The sequence below is a fragment of the Brachycentrus maculatus genome, unplaced genomic scaffold (assembly GCF_059751285.1).
Source record: "Brachycentrus maculatus isolate JH-2025_06_01 unplaced genomic scaffold, ASM5975128v1 h1tg000011l, whole genome shotgun sequence".
In the NCBI taxonomy this organism is placed as follows: domain Eukaryota; kingdom Metazoa; phylum Arthropoda; class Insecta; order Trichoptera; family Brachycentridae; genus Brachycentrus; species Brachycentrus maculatus.
Genome location: NW_028280765.1, coordinates 210,001 through 225,608, shown reverse-complemented (window position 1 = coordinate 225,608; position 15,608 = coordinate 210,001). Strand labels below are relative to the sequence as shown.

General features: G+C 32.5%; 1 protein-coding gene across 1 annotated transcript in view; it reads right to left on the bottom strand.

Annotated features, from left to right (window-relative positions):
* Positions 1 to 15,608, bottom strand: part of LOC148313441 (uncharacterized) — a 144,394-nt gene that overhangs the window by 1,748 nt on the left and 127,038 nt on the right. Inside the window, exons 6-7 of the mRNA XM_088262074.1 lie at positions 3,013 to 3,115; positions 689 to 843 (exon numbers count right to left, since the gene is read on the bottom strand). Of these exons, the coding sequence (XP_088118200.1) occupies positions 689 to 843; positions 3,013 to 3,115 (258 nt within the window). The remainder of the gene's footprint in view (positions 1 to 688; positions 844 to 3,012; positions 3,116 to 15,608) is intronic.

Sequence of the window (15,608 nt, the reverse complement as noted above, 5' to 3'; positions counted from 1 at the left end):
TCAACAAAATCTTAATATAAATAACTCATAAAATGCAGTATTTGTGAAAAAATATTGTCACAAACTTAAGATATTGTGAAATATCAATAAATGTATTGAAATTGCAAGTTTAAGGCATGAATTCTTCAATTTAACGGTTCTATTGTCCGCGAAAAGGATGACAGCCTGGAATGACTGATATAAAAGGAATGTAGAAGGGGAAGCTCTCCAGTTCGATGAAGTGGTCAAGGGGGCCACAGGTCTTACTCATGTGACAATGTGAGAGAGCGAGGAATATTGATCACAATACTCGGGTGGGATTTTATTCCAATAATCATTAGAATTTAAGAGTCTGTGGGTAGTGGGTAGGCTCCTTACCTATATTTGGATACCCGATATATTTGGGATAAACTAAGATGAACCAACAGAGAATCTACAGTGGGCTCTCTCATACTCAAGAATACCTGATTGGTAGATTTTCTTTTGATTGAGTAACTGTCCCAGTTCAGTCAACTAGCCGTTTTTATAAACGTCAAAGAAGGCCCATATTTATGGTCACGGGGCGGGTGACATAGTCGCAGAACACCAAAAATGTGTTTTTGACCATATCAGCTGCCACCGAATGATTCACTACTCTACCAGACTTCTCCACCAACTAAACTGAGAATCAATTGATCTTTCGAAATGAGAATTTTTTTGTAAAACTTACCAAACGAAGAGTGGCTCGAAGAACTGTATGACTATGACGAAACCGAGTGTGACGAGGATGAGGCCGAGGTTGAGGAGCAGCATGAGGCAACACATCCCTCGGATGTTGGGGCAGAAGGGGTTCGGGGCCGTCATCGCCTCCACCTTCAAGCCCGCCTGGAATAAGTTTTATTTCTTTTCTTAGGTAAATCATAGGTAGTTAACTTGCAATTTCTTCTGAACCTTATCAAATCACCATATGAGGTACAAAATTATTGTAAAAAAAATAACTATGCCCATCCAATTCTGATCATCATCCGAACCCATTGGTGCAGAGGACACAGCATTGTATCGACACAGTGTAATTTTGATTGTTAATTACATAAAGGTAAGGTGATCTGTCTCGCGCTTCAGGCATCAGCTCTGACCTCCCTGAGAATTAAACCCGGGACCTCCAGCGCTGTAGCCAGTCTCGCCAACCTTTACGCTACAGGACCATCTACTATATCTAGGTCATTTTATAAAACTTTATCATTTCTTTTGTTGTCCATAGGTGTTAACCCCATTCAAATTTAAAATAACATGTTTGTGTTTTTTTCTTCTTTTATGCATCGACAGTTGTAGGTAAACTGACTACTCAGAAAATATCATGATATTCAGTAAAGATGCTGTGGATTTCAGAAGTCCTGAAAAATCTTGAAAACTAAAAAAATAATAATTTCATTAATTGATTCGGCAGTCACTTTGTGGTAAAATCTATCCATTTTTAATTAATGTTTTACTTAGTAAATACCACTTAATTCTTAAAATCTACTGTGACGTGTTTTGATGCATTCCGCATCATTTTCAAACACCGTATGTGAAGCTAATTCTAAATTTTAGAGTTGGGTCCTTGGGACTTTGAAGGTTGAAGAGGAAGTAGTAGCTGTTTCTTATTTTTATTTATTTATTGAATTTTTATTTTTTATCAGTGGGGAACATAGACAATAGGGGGGGGGCTTTAGTCATTGTCATATTGTTGATTGTGGGTTTATTGTTATTTATATTTTTATGAATTTCTATTGTTTCAAAATGTTGCAGTTAATGGCTTTTCGTATTAATTATTTTTAGGATTTCTACGTTATTGTGGTTAAATTTGTGATCATTATCTATTGAATGGTCAGCGAATTCCAAATTTTTTTTTATTTCTCAAATATAATTCATGTTCCCTGATTCTTGTTTTGAATTTTCTGGAAGTCGTACCAATATACGAACTTCCACAGTCGCAGTTTTATTTATATATGCCACTATTGTCTAATATATTTCCAGGATTACCATAGTTTTTACAACATAACAGCTTATGTACATACGTAATTAGTTTTTACATTTATACGTTATTATTATGTAGATTATGATATACGTGGGCAGATTGTATTATATTATATCGCAATACGACATACACGCACGACTATAAATTTACAATAAAAAAGAATGAAACAGGTCATAAATAATATGAAAATAGTTTTACCTCCATTTTTGTCACAAATTTATCCGAAACGCTGTCTGAATATAGTTTTGACTACGCGAACGTGAAACCGTCACAGGTGACGAAAGCAACTGATAGAAGTACGAGCGAATGTACGAGCCTCGTAGGTACAGGATTTGATTTTGAACATAGCTAATAGCTACTGGAAATGTGTGTAATCGGAATCAAACTTACGTAGGCCGAACTACCCACGATCCTTCGGCCTTTATAATAATTAGAACGATTGTGTACCTTGACACCTCTATTGTAAAGACATGATAATCAGGTATCGGCATCAAGTTGGCTTATTTATGAAAACACAGATGATAAAGTATTGGGCAAATTTTCACAGGTAAGCACGAAAGAATATTTTATTGTATGTAGGTACATAGGTACCTAACTAGCAGGTTTTTTTTAGATGTAAACCCTCAATAGGTTTTTTTTTAATATTCGAATATCGATAATTATTTAAAACAAATTGAAATGAGTGACATCTTTGGAAAATCAAACTTAGTGGAAATACTAAGTTACATTAGTGTCTCTGTAACTCAGTGAAAAGTGTGAGAAATTAAATAATAATTACATTTGTTTATTTGATGAGATTAATGATATATTTAGGAGTTCCAAAAAATAGAGTAGTGTGGTTGTAAATAATGGGTAGAATGGTGAATGTTGCATGTGTGTAAAAGTGATAACTTAACCAGCCTTTGACAGGTCATAAACCCATCCATAGGGTGAATAATCTAGTGTCTGATATAGTAAATGATATTAATATTGGTAAAATATTGAAAAATAAATTTAAATAAATTATTATTAATATGAATATAGAAAATATTCATTACCTTTCGTGATGTTTTCGTCCTCGCTGTTGAGGCTACGGATGGTGCAGCTCCGCTTCGGTAGGAGTACAGGCTGCGAGGGGCACGGGAATGTCTGGAATTGCGACTGGAACAAAAATTATAACATTATTTACATAAAATATCAACAAAACAGTATAATTAAATGCACAATTGTCTTGTTAGACCATTTAAGATTAAAATGATTTCTCTATTTTCAACAATGTCCTAAAAGTAGGTTATACTATATTTATGCAAGTATTTTATTTTAATTTTATTATATTTTATTTACGGCTTATGTAACATTAACAAAAATATGTAAAATAACAATTAAGAATACACTAATAAAAATCACCACTGTCATACAATAGATTTAATACAATACAATAGATTTTCTAAACAACTCGTCGAATAAACGACAGTTAGATACATACTAGAAAGTATGTAACTACCACCACAATCCTAGATTATTGACTCTATCCTACGAGTGACGTTGTTGCTAAACATTCGTAAAAATACGACATAGAAATAAAACGGGAGTAAATAAGATTTTTTTATTTTTTATTATAATATTTGGAAATGATAGTAACATTCATTGGGTTTAAGAGATCAAAAGCATTGTAAAATTAACCACTAGAAATGCGTAATTTCTGTTTTATTTCTATTCCATTTAACCAGACTAAGCCACAGCAACGCGTGGCCGGGTTTAGGTAGTATTAAATAATTTGAAATATCTTCATTACGTTTTTGTTTCATATTACTTAAACGGTATATTTCAAGTGGTACAAAGTATAGTCGTTAAACTGTCCGAGAATGGTTCACCTACCCTGGTTTAATTTAAAGATATACTCGTATAACACATTTGGCCCAAATGTTTTTCTAAGTGCCAGATAGTTGTTGCTATAACGATTATAAATGATTAATTTCTAAAATTTCATCTGACACCTTTAGGATTTCTCACACTCTCGTTATCACCTTTGCACCTCAAGGTTAAACGAGGGTTAGGTCAGGATATGTTCGTATGGGTCTTATTAGCTCTCATGCTCTTTTTAAACATTGCCTGTGACTTTACTCACGGGAATATAATTTACGATTAGGGTAGGCCTACTTGTTAGTAATAATATTCTGAATATATTATTACTGTACAAGGCAAAACTAAAGTACCTGTATATTTTCTAGTTAAATAGACACCTTATGATACACCTACTACTACTACCGACCCTTATCCGCATCCAGTGGTGCATAGGGCACTGTATCAGACGTATGAAATGTTTATTCGATTATGTAATATGATCAGTTCCGCGTTTCAGGTCCAGGGTAATACGAGTATTAAATAAATATTGGAGTGAAAAAATACATACTTATTTTGAACGAAAAAAATATAAATATATTGGACGTACAGAACATATTAATAAAATTGATAAAAGAAAAGCCACCCATCTTCAAGTGTGGAGGCTTGCATATTTGCAGCGTTTTTTTGTGTAACGCGCACCATTTTAATTTAGCTACAATTTTTCACGCTGTTGTTGTTCAAGTTATGTCGGGGCCAGTGATAAATCCATGGATGTGCATAATACATATATATGACCGTGAAAAATTGTAAGAAAACCAAGCACTTACTTAGAAGATAACCGAGGTGTTGGAATCTAAGAATATTAATAAGCTGACAAATGAAGGCTGTGATCTGTGATCACAGTAATTGATGGTTGTTTACGATCAGATGATGCATTAAAAATTACTACCGCCCTTCCAATTCTTTACGATCGACGTTCGACGCATCGTAATGAGTGCGGTACGTATGTACCTACACGAGACCTACAAAGTGCCTACAAAGGTACTCCAGTTTACGACCAATAAAAACACTAACCATGCCCCAAAATCTTCTCCGTGTGAGGATTTTACCTTCGGGCCGCGACTAATTTGAAAACGCGTTATAATAAAACTTAAATGAGAGGACGAGGCTGTTCGTCCTATTCTTTACAAATTACGTTCGACCGGCGTCAGTCAAAGGGAACTGTTCACGTTGTGTTGAATCAGAGTAATTGTCTGGTTGTAGGTCATTACCGAGGTAAAACATCTCTAATTTAGTGTAAGGGCGGAGTTACTGCCTTCACTGTTACGGGGGACCACGGTGGATCAACCCGTAGAAAGCTCACTACTAAATTAAAGTCAAACTGAACGAACAAAGGAAACCTATAACGGTGTAAATAATATTACATATTTGTAAACTCGGAAGTGTCTGATGAAACGGGAATTGAACGATATTATTATGCGAATTCGATAAGTTGACTTTATTTGTTTAGTCAAAATTTAAACCGTGTTTAAAGATGCGACGTCGCAATTAGTTGATAGTTTATTTAAAATTTTCACCAACTAATTTGACTGTTTTGAAAATTCGTTTTTACGTGAATATTTGTGTAAATACTCGATACTTATTTTACATTATTTGTATTACATGAGGCATAGGCCACTGTATTTTATTCATAAGACGTCATCATCGTTAGCCATATATAACATAAAGGAGAGCTTTAAGCGTTAGGTGTCGGCAAAGGTTAGCATTTTATATATAAATTGCGAAAAAAGCACATGTACATGTATACCAATAAGGAAATGTAAATATATATATATATATATATATATATATATATATATATATATATATATATATATATATATATATATATATATATATATATATATATATATATATATATATATATATATATATATATATATATATATATATATATATATATATATATATATATATATATATATATATATATATATATATATATATATATATATATATATATATATATATATATTTATATATATATATGTGTATATGTGTGTTATACTTGGATAACATAACGTTGTGTATAATGGTATTTATTCCTATGTGGCCGAAGATTCGACGACCCTCGATCTCTGGGTGTGGTTGTTGAAACAGGCACAAAAAGAATGTTTTATAGCATGTGCTATAAAGTTGTAATGGTTTCGTGCTTATAGCTATGATTATTTAGTGTTGAATTTGTATGGTTTATGAAAGATTGATATAAAGTTCAGGGACCGTTAAGCTTTTAGGATGTAAATAAGGGAAGTCGTAATTTTTATTGGGAGTGTTGTATTGTATTTATATTGAATCCAACTGTAAAAATTAAAAAACCTGTTGAATGTACACGTTGATTTTTAGGTACAAGGTGTCCGAAAACAATATTTTACTTATCCGTCCAAGAATTATAAGGTTTGGATTTGATCACCTCGCCTGGCATGTAATTAGTGATCAAATTAACACCGCATCGATCCGATGCGGTTCTGTAAACATCATCTTGGTGTGGCGTACTAAAGCTATCCTGAACCTGTGCCATCAGACGTAAGTCATAAATATGTAAGTTACAAACGACATTATCCAGCATCGGCGACTAATGCATCGAGTGTAGATAAGAAAAACAAAAAAAGGTGACAATAATGTTTTTTAAACTCTTATCCGCACCCGATGGTGCATAGGGCACTGCATCATATAAACACAGTGTTATCATAATCGTCAACACACAAAGGAAAGGTAATCAGCCTTCCGCTTTAGGTACGAGTCCAGGGTAATATTAGAGTGAACAAATCACTTATATTTATTTACCGAACCCGGGACCTCCAGTACGGTAGTCGAGCGTGCTGACCATTACACCACGGAGGCGGACAATAATGTTAACGACTGGTAAATTTATTGACCGTCAATATTTTCGTGACAAAATAAATATTCCGGGCCGAAGTCGGCTCTCTTATAAATCAGTTACATGCTGCGTTCGGGCGTGTCGCGATCGCTTTCTCGAAATGAGACAAAAACCAACATGACCAGACCATGACCGGACACTTCCCACAACGGCCGACCGCGTCCCGGCTCCATCCCGGGGGTAACAATGCACCTCGTCCACTGGAACGTCACGCTGAAGTAAACAAAAGCCGACAACGGAAAAACCACAAAGACGAGGAAGGATGGCCATCGATGAATCTACATTTATTGACTCTTCTGGTACCCACTTTAAACAGACGTCAATTATTATAATAGTCATTCAGAACCTACCAATTAAAATTGGTCGTGGCACCTAAAATGTAGTAAACTACATCATGTAAAAGAACAACATTAAAAACCTCAAACAATTATGTTTTTCTTCACATGTTTTAAAGCCTGCAAAAAACATTGAACAGATTCTCATACGCGGTAAAAATAAACACAAAGAATAGTAATTACGAGAGCAGCCGTTATTGAAATGATAGTATTATTAATAGAGTGATTTAAGCATGCTATTATGTATGATAATAATACAAATTTGAAATAAATAAATGATTCGTAATTAATAACCTCTGTGTGGATATAAATTGGCATTTTTACACAAAACAAAATCTACGTAAAAACTAAGTTCGATAGCATTTTTTTGTTGGTAAGTTTTGTAGCCTATTAACCAGACTAGAATGCTATAAAGTTTTCACTTTTTATAGTAAAAAAAAAATATTTAGTGGATATCGTTTTGAGTTTCAATGATGAATATCTTTCTTTCTTTACCGTGCGTCGAATTTTCTATTGGTACGTATAAATTGTTATAAGCTCACAGTTGACTGGCTAAACTATCGTGATTCAGATATTGGTAATATATTTATAGTGGATCGGGGAAAAATAATAGTTTGGGTGAAAAAAAATCCACGGTTTTAGGCATAACGATTAAGCAATTGTTATTTCGCGGACTTCTCTATTTAATCTCACTTAAATCCTATCCCCATACGCGAAATCATCCGACAAATCGCGGATTTCTCGCATTATACTTCAATATAAATTTGTTATTAGCAGTATAAATATATCGCATTAAACTTCCGTATAAACAAATGTTTGGCGCTGAATTTTTATATCAAAGTAATAGAATTCCCCTTTAAAAATTTAGTTTTTTTTTACATTTTAACATTAACATTTTCTCTACGTATTTTGTTTTTGATTTAATTTTTTAAAGAATATTAAGTTGAAGAATCACATTATCTTAAAATTAGTTTTATCGTGGATGTAACACATAAAATAAATTTCCACAAACGTGTTATATTGAAAATTAAACTAGAACATCTCCACGGAGGATTTTTCGCTTAGTACCGTTTTATTTATGATGGATTAATATAAAATTAATACATCTTAATATTTTGGTAAGGAAAATAAATCAGGTCGGTTTTTTTGTTTATTCCGGGGTAGTTGGGTACCTGCACACGTAATATAACATGTGCAGGTATATGTGAAAGTGTACCAGGGCACTTGTTGATGACCGTGTAAATGCGGTTAGATTATGACTTATCCCGGTATAGCTATGGGCGCGATATAAACTGATTTATACAATATAAGTGTACTACAAACACGCTCTATCATGAAACATCTAATAATGATTTCATTTCAAAAAACACTTTACAACCGCAATAAACGTATAGAACAAGCTGATTAAAGTTTATTAAATATAAAAAGTATTCTTAAAACCTTCGGGGAGATGATAAATTAAATGATGTTGTGGCTATTTTAATATGTTTTGTTGTTTTGAAAGTTGTAGGTACTATTTATAAAAAAACAATTAAATTAATGATAAAGAACATTTTTTTAAATTTAAATTATTTGCTTATTCAATAAGAAAATAAATATAGTCGTAAACCAAAATTTATAATTTTGGCATTTAATGAAAAAAATCATAAATCATTCTTAAACTGAAAGAATGTAAAAAAATCAGGTGTTTTAATTAAAAATAATACATTGTATTATTGAATTTAGAAAAAAATTCAACTCTATTTTGGATCTGCGAAATAAAATATAGTAATTATTAATAAAATCTAAATTATGATTATTATTTTGAAGGCATACCGGATATTGCAAGAAAATCATGTCAAATAAATGGATGAAATTGCGTTATCAATCTCATCCAATTTAAATCTGCTTTCCATAGTAATTAACTACAAAATTCGACGATGAAATGAAAATGATCCTAAGATAAAGGAATGAAGATTAGCCTAATACCTTTTGTATGTAGTTATCGTTACTAGGTCAAACATTAACAGGCTTTCTGAATACGGATATTATTGTCTTTGTCACGCCTGTTTCTAACATTCAATTAAAATCCTAGGGCAACATTGATTGTATTTTTAATAGAATTTGAACAGCACCGTACGTTTCATCAGTAACAATAACCGACGGTATTCAATTGAAGATGAACAAATGTTTTTCAAGGATTAAAATACTAGAGTCTTCATTTGAATATGGGACTACAATAACACGCCTACAATATTTCGTTATGTATAATTTGCATATTAGAAACAGATGTCTTCTAGATGTTATCAAATAATAGATACGTAAATAAAGCTATGTTTATGTAATAGTATGCAAGTAGGTGAAGACTTTTTTCGTTTATCAAATAAAAATGTATTATAAAATAATAATGAATTAAACAAGCGCAGAGAGTTTCTTTTTGATATTTATTCTTCACACATATTTTAAAAGCTGTTAATAAAACGCTAGCACGTAAATATTTGCGAAAAGGAGTATGAAATTTAAGTGAATGTCAAAAAAACAATGCTCAATTCATCATGTTTTTACATACATTATATTATGCATTTACTTTTTTTTTAGTGAGGAACATTTTAATATGCTTCATGTATACTGAGTGAACTGAAAATAAATTTTCTTTCTAAAAATACGAATAAATTTAATCGTAACAATTTTATTTGTTTTACCAAATAATATAAGGTGGCGCATTGGGTATTGATGGTTTTTAGAGTGTTATTATGGATAAAATAATGACACGACCAAGGACAAAAACGTGTGTTTTCATTACACGTGTAACACAGTTTTACAACATTTTTTGTTGTTGTTTAAATAACGTCTTATGGTTCTGCGCGAATTTGCATGCCTGCTCTAAGAAAAAACGTTTCCTGGACAACTTGTACCCGACATAGTGATTTTAATTGGCAGGCAAGGCATATTAAACCATCCCTGATTTTTTTTCTTATGAAGAAATTTGAAATGTAGGGTTTTCGTAAAAAGGCCTCAAACGCAACCATCTTTAAAAGCCAACATTACTCAAGAAATCAGAGTGATAAACAGGAGATACGGCCACCAGTTGAAAAAAATTCAATTAGGACTAAAATATTTAGAAAAACGCGATGAACACTTGAAAAACGTTATTATTAACAAAAAAAAGTGAAATTATTATTATGTGTAATAAAAATGGATTTTTTTATTCTCAATATTCTTCTTAATATTTACTTTGTGGTAAGTCGTTTTTACATTGTTATTTTTTTACAAAAATGTTAGTAATATTAGAATATAAAATGTTGATCACATGCGATTTTGTTCGACCCGAGGACCAACATGCACTAAGGATTGTAGAACAACATGCACTAAGGGCCGAGGTCTGATATGCTTTAAAGCACTAGTGCATTTTTGACTTCGCCCCTTAGTGCATGTTGTTTTGCAATTATTTGTGCAGTTGGTCCTCGAGTCGACCAAAATCACATGTGATCAACATTCTATGTAGTTAGAAGTGAGTGAGTAGTGCTATGGTAGTGACGTGTAGTATTGTTTGCATGCTATTGTAGTGATTGTCCTGACGAAGAGACGGGTACGTCTCGAGACCAGTAGGTAACAGTAGGTAATCTTGGTGAGTGGTTATATTCTAATATTTGTAATTTTTTTTTTCAAATAATAATATAAAGGTAAAGATTTTATTTTTATTTTGGACGTTTCATTAGTATACGTGTATCATAATAACTCTCTAAAAACCGTAAATACTTGTTGCGTCACCTTGTATAAGGAAGATTAAAAATCTAATCGAAAGATAGTTATAACGAAATCAAATCATGTTTAAAATTTCCTGTTTCACGTGTTGACTAGAATATGAATGCATTATTAATTTTATTATTCACGCGGTTGACCGACATATTTAAAGACGGCCTTTTAGGTTCATAACGAAATAATATCTCAAAACGTCAATTAATATTTTATTTTAGTTAAGAGCACGTTTTTCGTTTTGTGTTATCGGTAGCCTCAATAAATCCATACAAATCAAAGTGTGAATGGAAAATAATACAAGAACATCCAAGACGTGATTATACTTGTATGATTTGTTACTTACAATAAGTAATGAATGAGAAATTTAATAATAGTGTCCTAGGACCGAGAAGATAAAATAATTATCTTATTCTTTCATCTGTAGAGTTTTATCGGTTTTTATCGTACCACGCGCACGGAGAGAATGATTTAATTAATGTGTACATCCACTGTGGATACCTTTCAAAAAAGGATATTATTTCAGCAAATCAAGTACTGAGACTGGAGGTGTACATATCGCTCACTCGTTTCAACAACGTCATAAATCAAAAATCGTCGATTTTCAGTTGTGCATGTTTTCGGAATGACCAGAAAATGTACTATATCCCAGCAAAAGAGGCATATTTTTAACTTAATATTTACCCGCTACAGGGCAGAGAAAGACGTTTTTGCATTTTGAAGAAAAGGTATTGTTTAATTATTCTTTTTAAATATACTAAATATTTTCAAACAGAGAAAAAACCTTCAGGTTTTACCTAAAAAGATCTGTTGCACAGTAAAAAGTTCAATAAGTGGCTTGAAATTTGCTTTTAATACATTGTGTTATATTTTTAAACTTTAAAAACGTTTTCCTGAAAAATAAAGTTCTTTGATTTATGACGTTCTTGAAAGGAGTGAGCGATATGTGTTGATTGGATTGTTTTTAGAGGTCATAGTTACGATGTTGCCAGGTTAAATAGTAGCACTATTAGAAAAAAAATAATACAACGGTGTTCCAATGAGAAAATTGTTGAAATCGAGGATCTTCGATTTTTAGAATAGTAGAAAGTCATACGTGCGAATAATTATACGGTCATACGTGCGGTTAGAAGAAGGAAGTCATATAAATTAAGGGGATATTCGCAAACACAGAATTCATTCCACCGGAGGCCCACTGGAGAGGTCACATGTCTGTTCAGGCCCAATTTTTTTTATAGAATGTATTTTGGATTTTTTGCTGTTGTTTAGAATATATGTGTGTAGAAAAAATATTTTTATACTTTTTTTTAAACTCCTTGCCTTTCAATAACTCTTTTTTTTCAGAACCATTCAATTATTTCGAAGAAATACTTGTTTTTTCAATGTAAAACCGGTATTGTGAGAAAAAATATCAACTACGTTAAATGTTACCTGGATTTAGAGAAAATTACGTTGCGACTTAACAAATAATAACGAATACTTGGCCTTAAGTTACAACAGGAAATCACGGTAAATACTGCTTAGTTTGCATATAAAATGCATATTGAATATGCCATCGATGTCAAAAACAGTTTAATAGTTTGTTGAATTCAGTTAATTTCGTTACAAGCCATTGGAGAGCAGCTCGTCAAGTGGATGACCTTTTAAGGATATCGATTCTCGCCATTTGGAGAAGTTGGTTGTTAGTCACGGTCAAAAGGAGGGCGTGGAAGGCACTGCTGCAAGTATAGAGCGACAATGGTAATTACCTATGTAAAACGTTCCTCTCCAAGATTCTTTAGCACCAGTTCATTCAGCAACGGGTTATAATAATTGCCTTCTTGCCACGATTAGCGGTATTGTTCTCATTTATAGTCCACTTCGAGGCGCGTTTACAAAAGGAATTCGACTCGAATTCATATTAAATTACATTAAGGCTGAGATCTCAGATGCTCTAATTCAGAACGCGAACGGCTGGGCTAGGGACCGGACATGTTCCGGACATAGATTTTTAATATGTTCATTACTTAACAAGCATTATGAAATTAAACATGCAAGAAAAATGCGCTTCTTATTTTCCTTCTTTTCCATTTGACCAAATTGAGTCATAGTAACCGAGTAAATAACACCAATAAACATCGTAACTAATGCGTCATTCAATCTGAAATACATTTAAATTGTAGCCGAACAGTGTTGTGTGAAGGAAAGCGTTCTGTTAAAGATAATTAAGTTTGGTAATAGAATAACTCAAATTAGATTCTCCCCTAGAGTCTAGAGAGCGGCTTAGATTAATTCATTTACTGTCAGTAACAAAAAATGGAGCATCTACGAAATAATGGCCACCCCAGACACGGTAAGATCGTAAAAATAACTTATTTATTTAGTAGAGTCGCACGCAACGTGACTACCTGATAAAATGTACGAGTAATTTATGGCTACAAGGGAACAATTATAAAGACGAGATTTATTCCGGAGCTCGGGGTCGTTAGCACGATATTCAATATTAAATTTAAATAGTAATGTGTCTGTCTGCGTCAACGCGTTTAAAATTTGAATTGAATGCATTCAATGCCGCAAGAGTCGATACACGACCAGAGAGGTAGCACCAAAAACGGATCAACACATCTCAATCTCTTCATTGTGGGCTAAATCGACTCTCGGAAGAGTGGAAACGTTTCTCTATTATCAGCCGGAGCTGGTCCTAGGACAACCGTGAACACAAACACAATCTACCCGACTCTCAACACGCCTATTGTACGGAGTTAATGATTTCTGTTCAAACATCAAATACCTACAGCGAGATCTTCTTTCATAACCGACTTTCCAGCCGGAATGCACTTTATTATACGGTGATTTTCGTTCCCATAATGAGTTTCATTTGATACGAGAAAAAATTGATTGAATAAATTAGTGCTTTGGATATTAAAATCCGAACGACTCATGCGTAAACGTAGTTAACATTTACAGACAATATTACTATTATTTATTATTTCAGACACTGGATTATTCACCCTACACATGAGATGTCGATTTATAGGTGTCTCAACTCGATATAAAACATTTGTCATGCGAAAGAAAATGGAATTTTGAGCATCGGTTGGTTAAAGTGATCACTTGAATTGAACAACAAAACTGTTTTGGTTTTGAAAAATTGTATAAGTATTTGTACCTAATTGTTATAAGTAAGTATTATAATTGTCTCAGTATTTTATGTTCAATTAAATATCTCGTGCCGCTCTTGAAGATTGTTATGAGAAAATATATCACATATACCTATGGTAGGTACATAGGAGCTACCGGATTAAAAAATATATGTCGTTATTTTAACGCGGCCATATTTTTTTAGGAAATAGATGACTGATGATTATGTATTTATTTATTTATTTCACCATGTACATAATAACTAATTACAATCATGTGCACTCACTGAGTTTTCCCGTGCCGAGGGCACATTTTATAAAGTTATAATGATAAAATTGATTAAATAATCAAATACGACATGGCTGAATGATACGATCTATTTCAGATCTACCTGCTTCCATTATCTAGTTATGAATAGCTCCTTCATATTTGGTTTGATTTTTAATGTTTTTAAATATATAATAGAAGCAGTTTGCACAATTTTATTGCATAATAATAAAAGTTCTTTTGACCAAAAGAGGTATGTGTTAGATTTAGTTTGACGTGTTACTGTGAGTAAAAAAGCACGAGTTTAGCTTATCAAGCTTTTTAATTAAATAAAGAAGCAAAAACCTTCTGAAACTATCAAGATATACGCGTATAGATAAAATGATAAAAGATAACAATGTTCACACGTCTGCTTTAGGATTTTTTCACATATTTCAAACCGTGTATATTCCGTAACTTCTACAAAATACTTCACGCCTTGCATATTTTTCATTTATATACGAGAATGATAAAACCGCATTCTTATATTGTAATTGGATTATGTAAGTTATAGAATACGGCTAGAAGAATAATTAAAATTAACTCCAAGAATAACTGTTGGTTATATTAAATCAAATTAATACTTATTTCGTGATGAGATTAATTGGACAGGCTCTGTATATCTGAGGCGGTCGTTCGCCTCGTTTATTGAATAATAATTATGATCGCAAGTTTGTAAGGAAATTACTGTTTCTTTAACTTTGAAATGCATCTTAAGGTTTTTAATATAAACAAATACAAAAATTACAGTAAAAAACTTTAACTTCTTTACATCTCACCAATAGATGTCTCTAGTGAAGTTCTAGTGATTCAAGAACAAGGTTTCTAAATTGGTTCATATATATAGAACTTCCAAGAATTTGAGTAGTGTGGTTGTCAATAACGGGTAGAATTGGTGAATGTTACACGTGTGTAAAGTGATCACTTAAACCAGACTATGACGGTCCTCAGCCCCGTAAATGCCCAGACTTCCATATTCTTCTTCATCTTTGATGAGATGTCAAAAAATTATATGAAAATAACTCCTGTAATTGGAGATAATCCAGATTTTGTGAACAAGTATTTGGACACACTCAAAATGTTGTAAGTAAAAAATTTAAAATAAATAAATCGGAAGCCTCAGAAGCTGAGCATAATAATTCAAATATATTTATTATTTATTTTATTTATATTATTTTTTTGTTTGTTTATTATTTTAATTTTAATTTCATTATATAAAACATTGTTGTAAAACATATATGGCTGTCAAATATTGCACCGATGACATAGTAAAGCTGGAATAAAAAAGTTATTATTATAACTAACTAAACATCACGCCGCTTCCCCGCAGGGGTAGGCAGAGAGAATAGAACGCCACACCACCCTGTCTGCAAAC